This window comes from Boleophthalmus pectinirostris, unplaced genomic scaffold (assembly GCF_026225935.1).
Source record: "Boleophthalmus pectinirostris isolate CB_2022bp ecotype Guang Dong unplaced genomic scaffold, ASM2622593v1 HiC_scaffold_2, whole genome shotgun sequence".
NCBI lineage: Eukaryota > Metazoa > Chordata > Actinopteri > Gobiiformes > Gobiidae > Boleophthalmus > Boleophthalmus pectinirostris.
The window spans coordinates 5,203,041-5,223,702 of NW_026571152.1; the positions used below are offsets into that span (position 1 = coordinate 5,203,041).

Consider the following 20,662-nt stretch of genomic DNA (forward strand, 5'->3'; position numbering starts at 1 on the left):
TGTACCAGAACATGGGACATGTGACGTCCAGCTTCATGGATTAAACTTTTCATGCATTTTTCACCTGCATCAGAAACGGTTCACATGCATCACACTCTTTCTGTTCTTACTACTACTACTACTACTACTATTACTACTGCTACTTCTGCTACTACTACTACTACTACTACTACTACTACTACTACTACTACTACTACTACTTCTGCTACTACTACTGCTACTGCTACTACTACTTCTGCTACTTCTGCTACTACTGCTACTACTGCTACCACTACTGCTACTACTACTACTTCTGCACTTCTGCTACTACTACTACTACTACTTTTGCTACTTGTGCTACTACTGCTACTACTGCTACTACTGCTACTACTACTACTGCTGCTACCAAGTGGGACCAAGTCGTTGTTTTGCAAGTCTCAAGTCCCAAGTCAAATACAGGCAAGTCCAAGTTGAGTCTCGAGTCACTGGCCCATAAGTCCAAGTCAAGTCTAAGTTGTCTGCTTTGAGCTTCAAGTCTTTCAAGTCTTTAAACCAAAATACCAAATATAGCTTCGATTTTTGCAATTTATATGAATTTTAAACTAAACTGTACTTAAAAAGTGTGAACAAGAGTGAAAATTATTATGGTCAAAATAGAAAGAATTAAGATTTAAAAGTGCTAAATAACAGTTATTTTGTTGTGTAGCCTGTACTGAAATGAAAGGATCATGTTCTCTGTAGTTCCCTCTTTTTTACTGTATTGTACTGTATTGTACTGTATTGTACTGTATTGTACTGTATTGTACTGTAGTGCATTTGATGATACCATATGACAGTACAGCAGTTACATCCAAAGCAAAAACCAGAGAAGTGAGAGGGATGTATTCCATTTTGTTCCTGTAAAATTCAGCGCCACATTTATCAACTGTAAAGAGAAAAGTATTTTCTAAAAACATATATTTTTTAGGAGAAGCATCAAGTCTTCTCAAGTCACAGGGCTCAAGTCCAAGTCAAATCCCAAGTCACTGACCTTCAAGTCCAAGTCGAGTCCAAAGTCTTTGTCTATATTATCAAGTTAAATCTAAAGTCCTAAAAAGTCCAAGTAACGACTTGCAAGTCCCCACCTTTGACTACTACTACTACTACTACTACTACTACTACTACTACTACTACTACTACTACTACTACTACTACTACTACTACTACTGCTGCTACTTAAGCATTCACTCCATACTCAGTATGGAGTGAATGCTTGGAGTGAAAGTTTATAAAGACACTAACATGTAGGCTTATAATCAAAATTGAGCCTGAAACTTATGTGGACTGGAAATGTTTTTATTTCTTTATTTTTAAGCGAATGGTCCTCTAAATCCACCTTAAAATTGTAAAGACAGTTGTTTATTTCCTTCCTTACAAAAATATAATGATGTAAGCACACAATAAAAGAGAAAATACATGATTGTAAAGTGGGCTTTGATAAGTGACACAGGTTTATTCTGGTGCAGCCCCGTGAGTTGCAGTTATTGACAGTTGCAGTTGGCACATGATGTCTTTTCAATAACAGACATAATGTGACAGTAATGACCCAAACAAAGGGCAGGTGCACATGGATTCAAAGTGAGACATCACTGATGCTGTTTATCACCACGCTCTTCTCACACGCGCCATCAAAACACTGTTTGTTTGTTGACCTACATCTGCTCCATGCGCCGGACGTGAAAATGAGGTAAATATGAGCTAAACTAGACACATAAACCAGGACTAAAGCAGGACTAAACCAGGACTAAACCAGGACTAAAGCAGGACTAAAGCAGGACTAAACAGGACTAAACCAGGACTAAACCAGGGCTAAAGCAGGACTAAAGCAGGACTAAAGCAGGATTAAAGTAGGACTAAAGCAGGACTAAACCAGGACTGAACCAGGGCTAAAGCAGGACTAAAGCCGGATTAAAGTAGGACTAAAGCAGGACTAAACCAGGACTGAACCAGGGCTAAAGCAGGACTAAACCAGGACTAAAGCAGGACTAAAGCAGGACTAAAGCAGGACTAAAGCAGGGCAAAACCAGGACTAAACCGAGACTAAAGCAGGACTGAACCAGGAATAAACCAGGACTGAACCAGGACTAAAGCAGGACTAAAGCAGGACTAAACCAGAACTGAATCTGGACTAAACAAGAACTAAACCAGGACTAAACCAGGGCTGAACTAGGTCTAAACTAGAACTGAACCAGGCCTAATCCAGGGCTGGCCAAAACAGGACTAAGTGCTCTGACAGAAGCAGGGCCACTGACTGAACCAGGTCTAAACTGGGACAACTATTGCTCAAACTGGGCTACACTGGACTAAGCCAGGACTATATCAAGGCTGCAGCTGCTAAAAGGTCAACGGTGCAATTCTAGCTCCAAACAATGCATGTAGACATTGTGCCCTTTGGCATAACACTCCACCTACTTTGCCTCTGCGACTTTGGCTCGTTGTGGCTGCTGGTGGTCAGAGGCGGTTGGCTGGTCTGTAGGGCAGCTGTGATGAACAGTTACAAGAAGAGTGAATACAAAACAAGTGTAATTTAAGCTGCTCGGACTCATGATGAACATTATTCTTATTTAGTTTGCCTGACACGTCCAGATTGTTAGTTGTGTATTTTTATACACAGGGATATGAGTCTGGACACCACTCCCATGTGCCGGAACCAGACATGTTCAACCAATTTGTTTATTTTGTTGAGGAAATGTGAAACAAAGGAGCTCACTGATCATCTATTTTAACAACGTCAAACCTTTCACCTTAGATTTACAGACTTTACTGTTTCACTCATTTATTCTGCATAAATCTTTATTCTTGGGACTTTTTTTAACCCACCTGTCAATCACAGCTATCTGAAAATGAGGAGATTCTCGCCTGACCGACCAGACTCTTGTACATTCTGCTTGAATCCATAAGGGCCTGAAACCAAACATTAGCGTGTGAAAAACCTCTGTCCAAACTGTTGATTTATATCACGTGTCTCACTTGTCTGTGGACGACATCTTAACCTTCAAAAGAAAATATATACCTTCTTTAACCTGAGTTAAGTAAAAGGTAAAAAAGTAATGGTGTTTCGATTGTTGATTCTGTAAAAATCTGCGTTGTTTCTCAGTGCTTTGTTGTTTTTTTCCTCTTTTTATGTGTAAGAAGCCATATTTGTTTTTGACATACTGTAAATAAAGCATGCAGCTCTCTCATTGGTTAATTCACCTGTCAATCACGCCCTCTGAAATCTGGGAGACAGGATACAGCTTCAGATCCACTCATCGTGTAAAGTTTTGTCAAAGCGGATGGTTCTGGCTGAAGAGACAATCACCAGTGACTGGACTCTGGATCCTAGACAAGAAGCAGGACAAACTCTGGTCTTACTGAAGACTGAGCCAGTGGGGGACAAATGTGAAAATCTGTAACTGGGCTTTGTCACCCTTTATTCTATGAGGCAGAATTGAGGCAGATTGGAGCGAAATGGCGGGCTTGTTGCCGTGGCGACGAGAAGGACGATGTCGCCGAGTTCACGCTGATTTGGATAAATAAACAATACAGCTGTTTGTGCGTGAGCTTCACAGGACGTCCGAGAGGCAGAGGAGAGAGAGGCCAGGGACACACACACACAGAGCTCTGTCATCTCCCATCAGCCACCTGGGCGACCCCACACTGACCCCAGGCACAAGACCACACGCCTGGAACACTGTGGATTATATTTAAGGGTGGATCGTATCAACCACAATGGGTCTCTCTCAGTATGTTTACGCTTCAGCAGAATACAGGAATCATTTTGTAAAGCACCAGAAATGAGCCAAAACGTATGAAAATGTGTTGATCTCTTTATTGGGAAGAGTTCACTACAAGTTCCTCTGATTTTGATTTCATGATTAGATCTTCTTGATGTGCTCAATTTTCAAAACAAGTGTTTCCTTGCTATGTTGTAGACGGGCCTCTGTCAGTGTGAGTGAGGATCAAGTGACAGACCCAGATGAAGCCAAACGCGTCCTCTTAAAAGAGCTAAAGCCAAGTGTCTTGTGACTAAACTGGACTTAGGAGAGGCACAGACTCAGCTGTCAAGTCCTCATGTATTACTGCGTGCACACATGTATTAGCTTTTGGAAAATTACTCTTAAACTAAACTAAAAATGTTACAAATTTTCCTGCCTCCGAAAGTGATGTGATGTGGAACTGGATCAAATTTTTATAAAGTGCTGAATCTCTTCCTTTCTAGTTTTTATACATTTTTATTATACATACTGTGTATATACATTAGGCATGTAACGATATCCAGCTCTCACTGTACGATATTATCGCAGTATGTATCTCACGGTACAATATTTATTGCGATATGAAGATATGAATATTGAAGAGGCTGATATAATTGTAGATGGAACACTTTTTGCTTTTAAAATACCTTGATAAGATTTTGGTGTGAATTATTTCCATCATAATCCCAAGAATTCAAGTAAAAAACATATTTCTTCATGTTATCTGCACTGAAATGAATCATGGGATATGTATTTTCCAGTGTTCATAAGTCATTGCTACTATAAAACCTGCGTTTAAGCAAAGGAACGTGTGATTCGATATATTGTGACAGCCCATGATATTATTGTGAGGTTATTGTTACATCCCTAATATACATATATTTATACAAAATCAATGATTTTTTCCCTGATTAACCCTGAACCAACACAAGAAAAGGCACAGAGGAGAGAGGCAACAAGAGTGAGAGATCTGTGCACAGAAACATGTTTAACATCATAATAACAGTTACTTATTTTATTTTTATTGATTTTTAGTAAGCATTTCAAAACATACAAAAAAACAAAACAAAATAATGTAGAGCAAAAACAATGTAACAAAAGTCTGGAGTTACTGATTCTTATTTAAACATGCATTTGGTAATGACCTTTTAATGTATGTTATGTTATTTTCCTGGTGTCATTTATGAATGCATTCCACTTTTCCCATTGCTCATCATATTAATTCCCTTTCAGTTTAAGATTATATGTTATTCTTTACATCCCTGAAATTCTCTCCACAATCCTGATCCAGTCTTGTTGTGCGGGTGGATCTGGTTGCAACCAACTCTTTGTAATTTCCTTTTTAGACGCAGCTAGAACAATTTTTGTCTGATACATGTCATCCTTCCTTACTACATCTGATATATTTCCCAGATACATCACCAGACAAGTGTTTGGAATCTGTTCCATAACCCAGAATACTAGTTAAGGTTGAGTTTAATTGTTCTCAATATACCCTCATTTTCAAGCAACTCCAAAACATGAGTGTGATCAGCATCCAGTAACATTTACTTTTTAAATGTTTAATGCTGTAGTGCAATTATTTCAATTCTGCATCATTTCAAAGGGTAAGCACTCTACCACTCCCATCAGTTTAAACCATTTCCATCAACTCGTGGACAATTCTCTGTGAACAGTTTGTTGTTAAAATAATTTTTCACTTTGGCTTCTGTCATATAAATAAATATCAAAAGAGCCAGTCTTTTGAACTGTTTATCCAGAAGATTCGAATCCCATAAAAGAGCCGAAAGTCCAATCACTACTTCCATATTCACTTTAAGTACAAACTCTTCTTTCAAACACCACGCACCAACAGGACCCAGAGTGTCTCTTCTTCAGTTCACCTGTCAGTCGTCGTAATGCTGTCGTAAAACCTGCTGTACAACATGCACCACGGGTCAAATCCTCCAGCTGAGGTAGCCCTGACCAAGACTCGCTCAAAATTTAGAAATCAGTTTGGACCCTCCTCCTGACAGTTTGACCCAGCAGCATTCAAAGATGGGTCCAAACTTTCTAAAAACCAAAGCTGCATTTGCAAACACAAGCACCCATCAAATCTATTCTCGCAGATGAAGTAATTTCCTTAGTGTCTGTTGCTTTGTTATAGTTCATTTGTGTTTTGGTTCATATTTCCTCAAACCATGGCACTCTATACGGGACGTCCGGTTTGGTCAGGTCTTTAATGTCAAATCAGATCCTCTCTGCTCATTGTTCTCATCTTTGTGAAACCTTATATTTCTGTGATGAGACAGTGCAGGCTGTGCTGTGTAAACCTCTTTGTGGAGATAAGGACTTTGCTTGTAATCTGTTTTTATAACAATGGGAGAATTCTGTTATCTGCCTAGAGTTTATGCATCTTAAGGATTGGTTTTCATCTGGCTTTAGTCCATTTCTAGCCCTGGTTCCATCCTAGTTTATCTGTTTAGGTTTTGAAAAGGTCCCATTAAGGCAGGGAAATAACATTTGAGAGAAGACTGAACTATGAGCTGATCATTTAAAGAGCCTGTTTTACACTGTTATGTCTGATATGTTATAATGTTGTTTCCCCATCACAAACAGACCTGGAGTTGTGTAAACTAAGTTCTTCTGTCAAACTGAAAAAACTCTATTCCACCTTATGATGTCATGTACATACAGGAAGTGCTCTACTGTGGTTTTAAAGTACACCTTTAATAGAATTGTTTGGATCATTTCAGCCCTAGAACTTGATAGAAATATCTACTGAAAGGTAGAAAAGGTTGATGTTTTTTGAAAACTACCACTTCTTGACATCACAAGGTGGAACAGAGGGTTTTGAGCTTTAGAGATGTAGACAGAGTAGTAATAAATGGTTACTCAAACATATGTGAATGAAATGAAACACAACTCTAGGTTTGTTTTTGAAGAGGTAACAGCATTATAAACGTGACGACGAGTCAATATAGAACCTTGAATACGAGAAACCCGTGCATTCAGAACATATTTGTAGAGGTCTTAACTACAGTTAAAAGACACATATTTTGTGTGTCTTTGTAGAGGATGTCCTATTATCTAAATCACTGCAGCCTTTGCGATTTGACTAGTATACAGTATTGCACATGGCCCAAGATTACAATATTCAAAAATAACTTTACAGTACTAAGCAAAAGGAGAAATTGAATTTGTCAACTAGACAAAAGTTTATTATAGTCTGCCCAAAGGACAAAACACCAAGCCACAAACAAAGCAATGTGGTCTACTTCATTCAGTGTAGTGAAACAAAAGTCACTTCATGAGAGAATCTACCAATACAGACGAGAGAGCAACACAGGACCTCAGTCTGCCGTCCTTCTCGACCTAAAAGCCACTCCTTTGAGGATAGTGAGATACAGATCTGAGCCAGAGAAAATAATTGTTTTGAGAGGGAAGTTAAAGAGGCTATTTTTGTTAAGAAAGACAATCCTTTCTTAAACAGAAATGAAGGCCTCAGCCATCATCTGTCTCCTATTTACAACTCCATCGTCAAACCTAAAACAAAACAAGCAAAGAAAACAATACAAATGGCCAGGGCAGGTCCAGAGGTGTGAAAACTCCATTATGGGTGTGAATGATTCTGCTAATAAGACCCCACACTCAGTACAAGTTCAAGCCTGAAACTGAAATTAAAACTGTAAACAAGTAGAGTGTTTGTTTCAGAGTAATTTCAGTGGAGTTAGCTCCTTCCTGCAGACAGATATAAGGCAGTGTCCACCAGCGTCTGACCAGAACTGAAAAAGCCGCTTGGATGAACGTTTCCTCTGTAACTTATACTCACTGTTTCTCCTCTGTACCGTATACTTACTGTTCCTCCTCTAGTCTGTACCATATTTTCTGTGTTCCTCCTCTGTACCATATACTCACTGTCCTTCCTCTGTACCATATACTCTCTGTTCCTCCTCCGTCCTCATGAGGTTTTGCAGTAGTCTTGTCCTGGTGTAGCCCTGGTTTATAGACTTACATTAAACACTCAGTTCCATTTTGAAAGTCTGGGTGTGTGATTTGAATCGGTACATTTCCCTGTAAACCCCCTGTGGTGCACCTCCTTTGATTGTCTATAATTAGTTTCTCTTTTAAAACGTGTGTTACTAAACGCTCTTTAAATGTCAGCATACAATTTGACTTGAATCACTCACCACATCAGAGACCCTGTAATCTGCAGCCGGAGATGTGCAGTTTGACTCAGCACACAGCACTGACTGACAGGGTTTAGGAACAATGGACTTTGATGAGGGCATAGCACAATATCATTCTGAATGGGAATTTTGTGGCTTTTAAAAGAAATGTCTCAACCAAAAAGGCACAAATGCTTAAACTGATCAACTTCACTTTCAGATTAGATCATAGACTGTATTTGAAGTGGTTTAAGTGTCATGTCATACACAGCATTTAGCTCCAGTCAAATGAAGCTCATCGAGCGACTGTGAGTGTCATAGCAACGAAAAAGCCAATCAAGAAATCAAGAATGAGGCTGTTGAAGGTAACACCCCTTCCCACATGCACCTCGAAGCGGGCACTTAGCAACCCTGTCAATCAAACCTGTTGCTAATGCCACCGGGAGCAACTATGGATCTATAATAAAAAACTGATATATTATTCATTGTTTCCCAATAATAAAGGAGACATGGTGGTCCCTCTATAGTCTAAAAATAAGATGAACAGAAAAACTGATCAAACTAATTATACTTTATGCCAATAGTATTGCCATAAACATACTGTATGCTAGTAGAAGTGTCTATATTTTATCTGTAATTAGTATTTTTTGACAGCATATATTGTATTGAATAAAATGACTCGCTTGAAACTTGCTTGAAACGCTTGTTCCACCACAGTTTCTGTATGAACTTATGGAAACAGTGATTATTTAACCCTTCCAGACCAACAGTATCATATATGATACCTGGGAATATGTTTTATAAAACCACGCATAACTTTCCAACCGTAAAAGATCGAAACTTACTTTTTTCCCTTGAGAAACTGACAGTTGCAGCTTTCCGAACATATTTCCGGCATTATCCTACGTCATATGCACGCTGTGTGATGATGGAGGGAAAACAAGTGTCTTATATAGGAACTTTGTTTTCAGCCAAACACATGCGCTCCATCCATTTTGACCGGCCTAGACATTGCCAAAGAGGGTAATGAGTCAAAATGGTCGACTGCTTTGAACGTCTGTGTTTGTAACAATTGAAAAAGTTGCTCTAGGTGTAGTTATTTCTCAAATAAATGGCAAATTCTTGGTCTGCATAATAGGCTCTATTCATGCTTACGTCCATCACAAACCAGGAAGACGTTTTGGAAAGATGCAATTACAACTTCCGGTGTAGTTACCGACAATGGGCTCGCCTAACATGGATCTATTAAAACTGACTGTGATCAAACCCAATGAGGTAAATATGATCAGACTGCATGTACCCAGTGCACTCGGAGTTGTGTGTCAGTGGGGAAATGATGAAAACTGAGGTATGGTTGGAATTGTTGATTAACTGAAGATAATAGGACACCATAATGACATGGAGATGAAGAAAACTGAGACTGGGAAGTTGTAATAGCATCTTTCCACACGTCTTCCTGCTTTGTGACGCAAGCCTGAATAGAGCCTATTGCACATCCCTTGCTATTTTTATTTCAAAGGTTTATTTCAGTCTAAATATACAAATCCAAATGTAATAAACCCCATGGAAATGCAGGAAGTGATGTGGCTCTGTGTCCTGGACATGACATGAGCTGTTTCCATGACTGACACCAGGAAAGTCATGGGGCAACTTTTTTTTTTTTTTTTTTTTTTTCATTTTGAGGGCAATAAGGATATTTTTAGTTTATTTACAGACTTGATATTTGGCACTTTTGTAGCTAAGGCCCTAAATTAAGCATGTTTTATGTCCAAAAAGTTGTTTATACATGTTTTCTGTGGGTTTTGTATGAAAGAGTGTGAATTTTATTTTCTGTATTTTTTAATTTTTTTTTCATTTGTATTTCTGGTCCTGAAGCTTTTATTACAGCCATATGACACAACTACAGCAGGAGATTGTGAAATAACAGGTTGTACTTAAAAAAAGGATGTGTAACACTTCATTAGGGGGTAAAAGTGGGAGCTTTAACAGCAAAATTAAGAAAATAATTCAGGCAAGGACAAATGTACTAAAATTGCCCTTAAGTCTGGAAGGGTGTTAATATAGCCTATTTTTTCTAATCTTGAACAAAAAGTTATTAATATTTGAATAGGCTATAGTGTTTAACTGTACTCAAAAGATTTTTATTTGTTCATGTCAACTTTCTAGCCCCTTATCTTCAAAAAGGGAAACTGTGCTCTACTTCTCTGCCACAGCGTTGAAAAGACCAAACCCAAAATAGATTTCAAAACATCTCACAGTTCTTTGAAAAACCCACACATTTACAGTAACCAGAATCACATGACCAGATGGTTTTTCTGAAAAGTGAGAGCAGGTTCAGTTTGAGATTCAGGAAGTGGTGGTGTCTGTTGAAGAAGATGAAGTTTCTAAATTAATGAGATGAATGTGAATGTAAACAGGAAGTAAGGCCCACTCAGACAGGAAGTAGGTCCACCTGCTGAACTGTCACTTCACGCCGAGTCATTTCCTGGTTTGACTCAATGGGGAAAGTACCATGAAACTGTATCCACGTCTGTATACATCAGCACTTAATAAGACCTGAAATTAAACTAAAACCAGTAAAGCCAAGGACTAAACCGGGACTAAACCAGGACTAAAATAGTATTGAACCAGGATTTTGGACTAAACCAGGACTAAAATAGTATTGAACCAGAACTGGACCAGGACTAAACCAGTTCTAAACCAGGACTTAACAAGGATTTAGAACTAAACCAGGATGAACCAGGATTTAGGACTAAACCAGGACTAAACCAGGACTGAACCAAGACTGAACCAAGACTGAACCAGGACTAACCAGGATTTAACCAGGACTGATCCAAGACTTACCAGGATTTTGGACTAAACCAGGACTAAAATAGTATTGAACCAGGACTGGACCAGGACTAGACCAGCACTGAACCATGACTGAACCAGTTCTAAATCAGTTCTAAACTAGAAAAGCACTCAGAGAGCGCAGACCTCCACCAAGGACTACCCCCATTTTTTATATAAATTGCGATAAAATCAGTCTTCTGGATCAGATCCGGATCAGCCTTTGGAATATGAAAGAGGATCCCATTGTCCATCCCTGAGTCAAATTTCATGGGGTTTGGTCAATAATTAACCGAGATATTGAGAAACAAAAGTTTTGGCCCCATTTACCACAATGTTAACTAAAATTTCAAAGTGATCCAGAATCCAGGATTTCTTCCAGATCACCCCCAAAATGAAATCAGTTCTTCCTTTTCACATTTCCAACAAATCCTGATCAAAATCAGTCCATAACTTTTTGAGTTATGTTGCTAACAGACAAACAAACAAACAAACAGACAAACGCCGGCAAAAACATAACCTCCTTGGCGGAGGTAACCAGGATTTACCAGAATTTAGAACTAAGCCAGGACAAAACCAGGATTTAGGACTAAACCAGGATTAAACCAGTACTGAACCAGGACTGAACCAGAACTAAACCATGACTAAGCCAAGGCTGGTCCAGGACTGATTCAAGACTAACCAAGATTTTGGACTAAACCAGCACTAAAATAGTACTGACCCAGGACCGGACTGGAACTAGACCAGCACTGAACCATGACTGAACCAGTTCTAAACCAGGACTTACCAGACTTTAGAACTAAACCAGGACTGAACCAAGACTGAACCACGACTGAACTGAATCAGAACTTACCCAGGACTGAACCAAGATTAAACTAGGCCTAAATCAGGACTTAGGAGACCCTCTGAGCTGCACAGGTGACTGACAGCAGAGGTGAGAGGTGTTCTGCATTGTGTAGGCCATAGGGTTGTTCCTTTTCATAATAATAGAGATAATATGAGACTATTGTACTGAACAGGGTCCCACAGGATTCAGTCGTTGACACCACTTCTGTTTCACCCCTGGGAGAGTCCATATGACACCCGACATACACCTGGCGAACATTGTGCTAAACGTACAGTACAGACACAGAAACAGATCCAGGAGCAGAAGAGAGAAATATGAGATGCTTGTTATATTATGTAACATTCTCAGGACTTTTTCCCATTCCATAGATATAATACATGAAATAAAATTGCTATGTCCTATTTTATTTTATTTTTATCATTCTGAAACCCATGGACACAAGAATCACATGCATTTCAGAACACTGTATTGATCTAAATTACAGGGTTGGTTAGAACAGCTCCCCTACCTGTTTCTCATGAGGACTGGTATTAAACTTACAATACATACATATGATTTTTTCAGGGAGCGGTGGAGGGGGCAGGGGCAGTAATAACAGCATAAAATGTGTAGAAGTCTGAACCTTCGTTTGAAAAAAGTGGTTTATATAATCATATTTGCTCTTTAGCTTACATTTAAGTTAAATTTGAATCCAAAATGGAAATTGTTGTTTTTAAAGCAAGCATGTCTACAAATTTTCAGTTTGAGCTCTTTTCAAGAATACCATATTTTTCTGACTATAAGATGCACTTAAAATCCTTTCATTTTCTCAAAAATCGACAGTGCGCCTTATAATCCAGTGTGTCTTATGTATTAATTCTGGTTGTGCTTACTGAAACCGACTTACTCGAACCGTTTTTATGTGGTACACGGTGCTCAAAAATCTGTCAAAATATTTTAGTATGACTTTGGTAAGCTACAAAGCCACACCACTTTATGCAAATGAGCCATGCAGTTTTAAGTTTTGTTTCTGTAAAATGTAAACAAATGTGTGCAAAGCTGCATTAACACATTATTACTTTATGTATATTTGAGCCAAACTTAAATGATCCACCCACAGTCACATTCACAATATACATTCACGAAGACAGGGACACAACGCCGGGTGAATTACGCCATGATCTGCCAATGGATTGTGGACGCCTGGGCTAAGGATCAGTCTCAAGAGTCGTCCGTTTGTTTCACTTAATGCACCTTATAATCCAGTGCGCCTTATAGTCCGAAAAATACAAAACAAATTGTATACTAAATCTACAGTTACCAACCTTGGCGTCATCATTGATGATTTGAAGATGACAAAGATCTGAAGTTTGACAAGCAGATAAATGCAGTGGTTAAATCCAATTTTTATCACCTGCGACTTTTATCCAGACTCAAATCGGTCTTATCTTTTAGTTTTTAGCTTTTATCTGTACACATCTTGACTACTGTAATGCCTTGTACACTGGTATCAGTCAAACTCACCTGTCACGCTTACAGTTTATCCAAAATTCTGCAGCACATCTTTTAACCGGCACACGAGAGAACACATTTCATCTATTTTATCTTCCTCCGTTCATTTTAGCTCTTAGCTTCTTTTAAGCCAGTTAAGTTAAAAACACACTTTACACGATATTATTGTGAGACTTTTGATGATACATTATCAGGATATTTCGGTTACATCCCTAAATTTCAGTTTATGCCAAATAAGACCTCACAAAGACACTGGGATTTTTTTGTAGTTTGTAGAGTTTGAACATTCAAATAAGAGCTGCTGTGTCACGTCACTAACTGTTGACTGGTCCTCAAATGTTACTACAGGCAAATGTATTCAACTGCATTCAGACATGTCTAAAAGTGTGTACAAATATTGCAGTAATGTTAATATTTCAATACTTGGCAGCAGCAACACATAATGCAGTTCGTCTGATGATTATTATGAGTAGATTTATGACACTATGACCACTTATGATGTTTCTTCAAATCTTCCAGTCTGACTCCGATGATTCTCTCTCTTTTCAGCCCCAGTGCATGATGGGATCATTCCGGCGCCCGAGGCCTCGCTTCATGAGTTCTCCAGTTCTGTCGGACTTGGCTCGTTTTCACGCCAGCTCCACGGCTCTGCAGGTCTCCAACACCAGTGTCTGGAACAGGTCTGAAGATCACCTCTATACTCAACTCTCTCAGGTTTTTTGATACTTTGCAGTGACGTCATGCTGAGGATGCGCTACAGGGATCTCTGTAGTGGAATGTTCAGCAGTTACCATGGTGACACAGAACACATGTTGTGAAAAATGTTATAACTCTTGAAGACTAATAAAAATCCATTTGCAAATAACAAAGCTACACACATATCAAAACAGAGACTTTTGTATTGCAGCCATGAGTTCACACTTTCACACTGTGAGAACAGGTGAAACAGCAGAGTTTCCTGTGACATTGTGTTATGACTAAGTGAATTTACACAGACACATGATAAGAATATTGCCTTCACAGCATAGTAGTCTTTCATTTCTTTCACACACACACATTAACAAACACTGTCAAAAAGGTTTTGTCTGAAAACTCAAAATATATTTAGTTATAGACCTAAATATATACATAAAAACTATCTCACTGCTACAACCAGAGGTAGACCGATTTATCGATTGGCTGATATATTAAATCTCCAGCATTGGCCCAAATTTAGTTTTGGCTGACCTGCTGCCTGAAGAATACACATACAGCTTTACTTGAACGGTATGAAGAGATAACTGCACAAAACATGGCGAAACTGCTCTCTTTTTAATTTTTCAAACATTCTGCTTCAACATGAATAATATTAATGTGATATCATAAGATGCTTGGGCCAATGCAAAACACTTGATCAGAGAACACTTGGACCACAGAGGATATCAGACAGTGGGAAAATTTCCGAACTGAGCCCTGGGAAACAATCATGCATTTGAAAAAAGAGCATAGGCCAGGAAAATATTGAATCTAAAATGGAGGTTGCATGGGCCCTTTGTGCTTTATTTATTTATTTAATTGGGACAGAGCATGCTAATGAACAGACATGACACAACATAAATTTAAACACACTGGATTATAGGCTAAGGCTCATTTCCATTCGTTCTCCCAAAGGGCTGGGTTCACAGGGGGTCAAACTATTAAAAATTGCACACTCCACTCATTGCCCAGCTCCCATTATTGCACACTCCTTTCATTGCCCAGCTCCCATTATTGCACACTCCAGTCATTGCACAGCTCCCACTATTGCACATTCCACTCATTGCACAGCTCCCATTATTGCACACCCCATTCATTGCACAGCTCCCATTATTGCACACCCCATTCATTGCACAGCTCCCATTATTGCACACTCCACTGATTACATGAGCACATTCATTTCGTCATGTTGACTATCTGTGGAGAACACCATATAGCCTAAATACTAAGGATGTAATGATATCAAAATCTCACTGTACGATATTATCACGATATCCATTTCACGGTACGATATTTAGTGTGATATTTTGGAGTGGTTAATATAATTGTAGACAGGATACTTTTTGCATTTAAAATACATTGACAAGACTTAGATGCAAATCATTACTGTCATAATCCCAATATTTAAATTTAAAAACATATTTCTTCATGTTGTCTGCACTGAAATGAATCATGGGATATGTAGTTCCATGTTCCATAGTTGTTGTTTTTTTTAGCTATTGCTACTATAAAACAATGCATTTAAGCAAAGGAACTTGTATTTCGATATATTGTGACAGCTCTCCAAATTATTCTGAGACTTTTGATGATACGATATCACGATATTTTGGTTATTGTTACATCCCTACTAAATACATGATCAATCAAGTTCACTGTGCCAGCTCAATGAGATGAACACACAAATGACGTGTCGGAATAGAGATACTAAAAAGTGTCTGAAAAAACTGGCATGTATAAATAGAGGCATGTCATAATGAAGGTATGTGGGAATAGGCGGCGGACCTTTCTCTTCTCTTCAGAACATTCTTAGGTTTTGCCAGTTGTTCATTCATCAAGTAGTGGTGATGCACTTTTTCTGCAGCCTCAGCTTTCCTGCCGTGATGACGCTGTCGTCACTGAGCCACTGTTGCTATAGTTTCCTTCAGTAGTTCACTGGGCTGATCTCATGTTTGTTTCATATCATAGCAGACATTAACTTGTGTTTAGGACACAGCTCTGATCTCCTGTTTTTGGGTTAAACATCATTTCAATATTTATAGACAAAAAGTCAAATCACGAGGAAAGGAAAGTCTTTTATAGTTTTCTGTTTTGAAAATAGACATTCTGACAATTCTAGACAATTCCTGTTAAAATAGTTCTTTTGTATTTAGGGTTGGGTGTTACCAAGAACCTTATGATACAATCAGCATCAAGATACATAAAAAAATAGCTTGTGGATAACAAAATGCATTTGAATTTCATGTCCACTATACCTTTTGTAAAACTGCTTATTTGTAATACACTCATCATTATGATGTAGTTGGTGTAGAACTCTACTATATGTAATGATTAACATTGTTTAAAAGTACCATACACCTCACCTGATACTGCTTTATCCATATTTGTGTACAGTCTCAAACTGTGACTTTTTCTTTCTTCTGCTTCTCAAACTATCACGTAATTGTTAATAAATGAGCAGGCGACTAATGGTTCACAGGGCTGATATTACGCTGTTTTCTGATGTGTTCTAATGTAGTTTCCTCATCACAAAGAGACCTGGAGTTGTGTTTTGTTTCATTCACACATGTTTAACACACAAACCCTCAAACTCTCAAACTCTTCTCTCAAATGGAAAACACTTAACACATGATATATTGGGGTGTCATGTGGTAATACAGGAAGTGCTCCACTGTGTTTTTAAACTCCTTCACTGGAATTGCCAGTCTCTACAAGTCTGTACTAAACTAAAAGCAAAAGGTAGCTGTTAACCTGAAAACTTCTTGACATCACAAGGTGGAGGTTTTGACATGTAGACAGAATAATAATAATGGATTACTCAGACATGTGTGAGTGAAACAAAACACAACTCCAGGTCTGTTTTTGAGGTAACAGCATTCTAACATGATTAAAAGCTCACAGGACACTAAAATCACACTAAAAGTCAGTACAAATGAAGCTAGGCTATTTGCATGGCCTATTGCATTGACCTCCAATTTTTCTCCTGACCTCCTTATATAGGATGACCTCCTCACACAGTCTTCCTCCTCACACAGGATATCCTCCTCACATAGTCTGTCCTCCTCACATAATAGGTCTTCCTCACATAGTCTTCCTTCTCACATAGGATGTCCTCAGATGTCCTCCTCTTATATATATCCTCCTCATATAGGAGGATAGACTTGAGCTGCTCCATCTGTGCTACTATATGAGACAGACTAGAGGCTGACGACATTAGGCCTGGTTGTACAGGGTGCAGAAGGGTGCATTGTAAGCTCATTGTAAATAGTTTGCACCCTTCTTTTAGGTGAGTGAAATAATGACACTGTAAAGTGGAAGAGAATAGTTTTTACACCTCTTGGACACTCAAATGCACCTTTAGTCTGTCTGGTCTTGACCCAGGCCTGCACTTGCTTTGTCCTCCTCACATAATAGGACAAACTGAGTGGCTCTTATCTGTCCTCGTGTATGAAGAGGACAGACGAGAGCCACTCTCTCTGCCCTCACATGGATGGTCTGTTTCTGTTTGTCAGTTTGTGGCACTTTTTCCTGTTGTTTCTGGAGCAGGATGTTCAGGAAGTGAAGGTGGCACAGGGTCACGTCCGGAAACCCGCTGGACTTTTTGTGGAGACTGTTTTGTGGAGTTTTATTTAATTTTCCTGGGCAGTGCCATCTGTACTTCTGTATCTGCATATTCAAGACCCTGTGGTGCTCTGCAAATTACAAAAAATGAAATAAATATTGATCCAGTTTGATCCAGCGTTACTTTTGAATTAAAATGTTCATGTTGTACTGTGTGTGTGTGTCTCTCCTCAGTGTGCAGTGTGCAGTCATGAAGGTGTTTGAAGGAGGAGCTCTGCAGCCCAATGAACTCTACACACTCAACGAGAGCATCAGGTCACCAGCACACACCGAAGCATTTCAGAAAACAAGACATCCATCATAACAAATAAAGTCATCTCATCTTAAACAAATCTTAATATATTGGTTTTGTTTCATTTTCTCAGGTGGCTGCTGAAGACAGAGATGGGATCCTTCATCACAGACTTCTTGCAGGTGTGTTTCCTCCTTTTGTCTGAGCTTTTTGTTTTTGCATTTTTCATATTCATTTAAAAAATTGTTCTCTATATTGAAGAGTAAACATGTTATATATGATAAGATCCTAGATTTACATTCAATTCCACACTCGTCTAGATATTTCTTTTGTCGCATGTTCAGAAGGACTGTAAGAAATGATAAAATAGGAGTGAAGAGTTGGGAGAGACATTTAACAAGTTCTCTGAGCCTACATCCTTGTCTGAGATCCAGAATACACACTTCTTCAATGCTTTGCAAAGATGCGAGTCTGGTCACGGGTTAAACTCAGGTGGGTGTGATTGACAGGTGGATTAGCCAATCAGGGACACGCATGGTCAATCTGTATCAAAACAAATATGGCTGCCTAAAAGAATGTATGACAGAGGACTGAAAAGCATCATGTCTGTCTTCAGAGTGAATGCCTTTGAGCCTTTCTCCACACTAGCAGTATGAGCCTGAGCTGTGGAGTCCAGGCTCAGACCTGTTCTACTCTCATCTCTGGAAAAGATCGATTTAACGCCACATTCTCGGCATTTTCACTTACCAACACTTTCTCAAAAGAATCAAACATTTATTCAGGAGTAGCGAGGCACTTTGTAAACAAAAGTAGGGCTGGATATCCTTAAGAAGTTACCAATAAGATACATACCTCGATGTACAGGCCATGATATATATGGATACAATATATTCCAAATCAATTCAATACGTTTCAATAAAAAAATAATGGCTAAATCATGGCTGTGGTACTAAAAGTCTTTGTTAAACCACTTCTTGTGCAAAGTTTATATAAAAACACCCATTTTGACTAGGGGTGTAACGATATTCAAGTCTCACAATACGATATCGTCACGGTATGAACTTCATGGTATGATACTTATTGCAATATTGTAGGAAAGCTCACGATATGGTGGGGAAGCTCAAGATTAGGGATGTAACAATATCCAAATCTCAGTATGATATTTTCACGATCTATATCTCATGGTACGATATTTATTGCAATATTTTGTGGAGGCAAACAAAACTGTTAATATGCTACTTTTTCCTCTTAAAATGCCTTAAATTAAGACTTAAAAGTGCTTAGAAGTGTTATTTCTTCTTGTAGTCTGCACTGAAATGGAGCAAAGGATCATGGTCTATGTAGTTCCCTCTGTCTTTTTTTAGCTATTGCTGCACCATAACTCTTCATTTAAGCAAAGAGACTTGCAATTCGATATATATTATGATGGTCCACGATATTATTGTGAGAACTTTGACAATGCAATATCACAATGTTTTGGTTATTGTTACATCCCTAATTTTAACCCTCAAAACAGTGGCCAAAGGAGAAATTCAAAATCTCAACCGGACAAAGGTTTATTTTGGTCAAATACGTTTCAAAACTCTTCAAAGCTGCTTCTTCAGTTTTAGACAAATTGAATTTCTCCTTTTGCCATGGATTCTACCTGGACGACTGAGGTATTTTACGCACCTCAAAACAGTGAATAAGTTAAATGTGTTAAATGAGCTTCCTTTCAGTAAACAAGCAACAAAACTGTAGCTCTGTAACAAAATAATTTAGCAAATATATCAAAAAATATTCTTAGTGATATATCGATACAGCAGCTGACAATATTGATACTGTGTCATACATGAAATGATAAGATATATCAATATTTCAATATTTTGCAGACCCCCTTAAAAGTGAGTGATTTGTGACGTACATTTACACGTGGTTAAAGGTGCCATATGACACAAAATTGACTCTTGTGTGAGTTTGTTTCATTCACACGTATTTGAGTAATCCTTTATTATTAGCCTGTCTACATCTTCACAGCTCAAAATGCTCTGTTCCACCTTGTGTTGTCACAAAGTGGTAGTTTCCACGTTAACAATTACCTTTCTTTTTAACCTTTAGATCAGTTGAGATTGGAAATTCCAGTTTGGAAATGATTGAAATGATTCTAGTGAAGGTGCATGTGGTTTCAAAATACAATGGAGCACTTCCTGTATTACCACATGACATCACAAGGTGGAAGAGAGTGCTTTCAGTAACTTCCTAAAGCCTAAATCTGCAGGGTTTATGCATTAAACATGTGTGAATGAAACAAAACACAACTCCAGGTCTGTTTGTGACAATGAAACAACCTTAGAACATAATATAGACCCTTTAACTTAAAAAAAAGGGCCGATATAAGTCTCTGGGAAATTCACTGGATGTAACCTCATTTATAATTCACAAATGCTGAACATCATATTATTTATTTTTGGATGAGCTCCACAAACTTGCCATGTTAATCCTATGTCTTAAAGTCCTTTCAACTGTTCAAGCTGTTGTTTATTTACACTGAGAAGATGTTTGACTTGTGTGCCAGTTTTCGTTTCATGTGGATAGGCCCAGTAATTATAGAGACATGAACCATAAACCAGGTCACCAAATCTGCAATCTGACAGCTCCACCTGAGAGTTCTGACCTGTCTCCAGCTCACTTTAAAGAACCCATGTTACACTATTTTCTGATCTGTGTTCTAATGTTGTTTCCTCATCACAAACAGAACTGGAGTTGTGTTTTGTTTCATTCACACATGTTTAACACATAAACCCTGCAGTTTTAGACTTCTTGAGTTCTTCTCTCAAACAGAAAACATGTCATGTGGTAATACAGGAAGTGCTCTACTCTCCTTTAAACTCATTCACAAACTCACATCTTCACTAGAATCATTTGGATTTCAGATCTAGAATTGCCAGTCTCTACTAGGAGTGTGCAAAAATATTGAAATATTGATATATTGTATAATTTAATGTGATGATACAGTAATGATATCATG

The 20,662-nt window shown here is 38.4% G+C and overlaps 1 protein-coding gene across 2 annotated transcripts in view; it reads left to right on the forward strand.

Moving 5' to 3' along the window:
• Positions 1–20,662, forward strand: part of prr5l (proline rich 5 like) — a 63,630-nt gene that overhangs the window by 18,736 nt on the left and 24,232 nt on the right. For both annotated transcript variants that reach the window (XM_020925997.2, XM_055155104.1), the window contains exons 2-4: positions 13,620–13,750; positions 17,598–17,678; positions 17,789–17,837. In XM_020925997.2, the coding sequence (XP_020781656.2) occupies positions 13,629–13,750; positions 17,598–17,678; positions 17,789–17,837 (252 nt within the window). In that variant the 5' untranslated portion in view covers positions 13,620–13,628. The remainder of the gene's footprint in view (positions 1–13,619; positions 13,751–17,597; positions 17,679–17,788; positions 17,838–20,662) is intronic.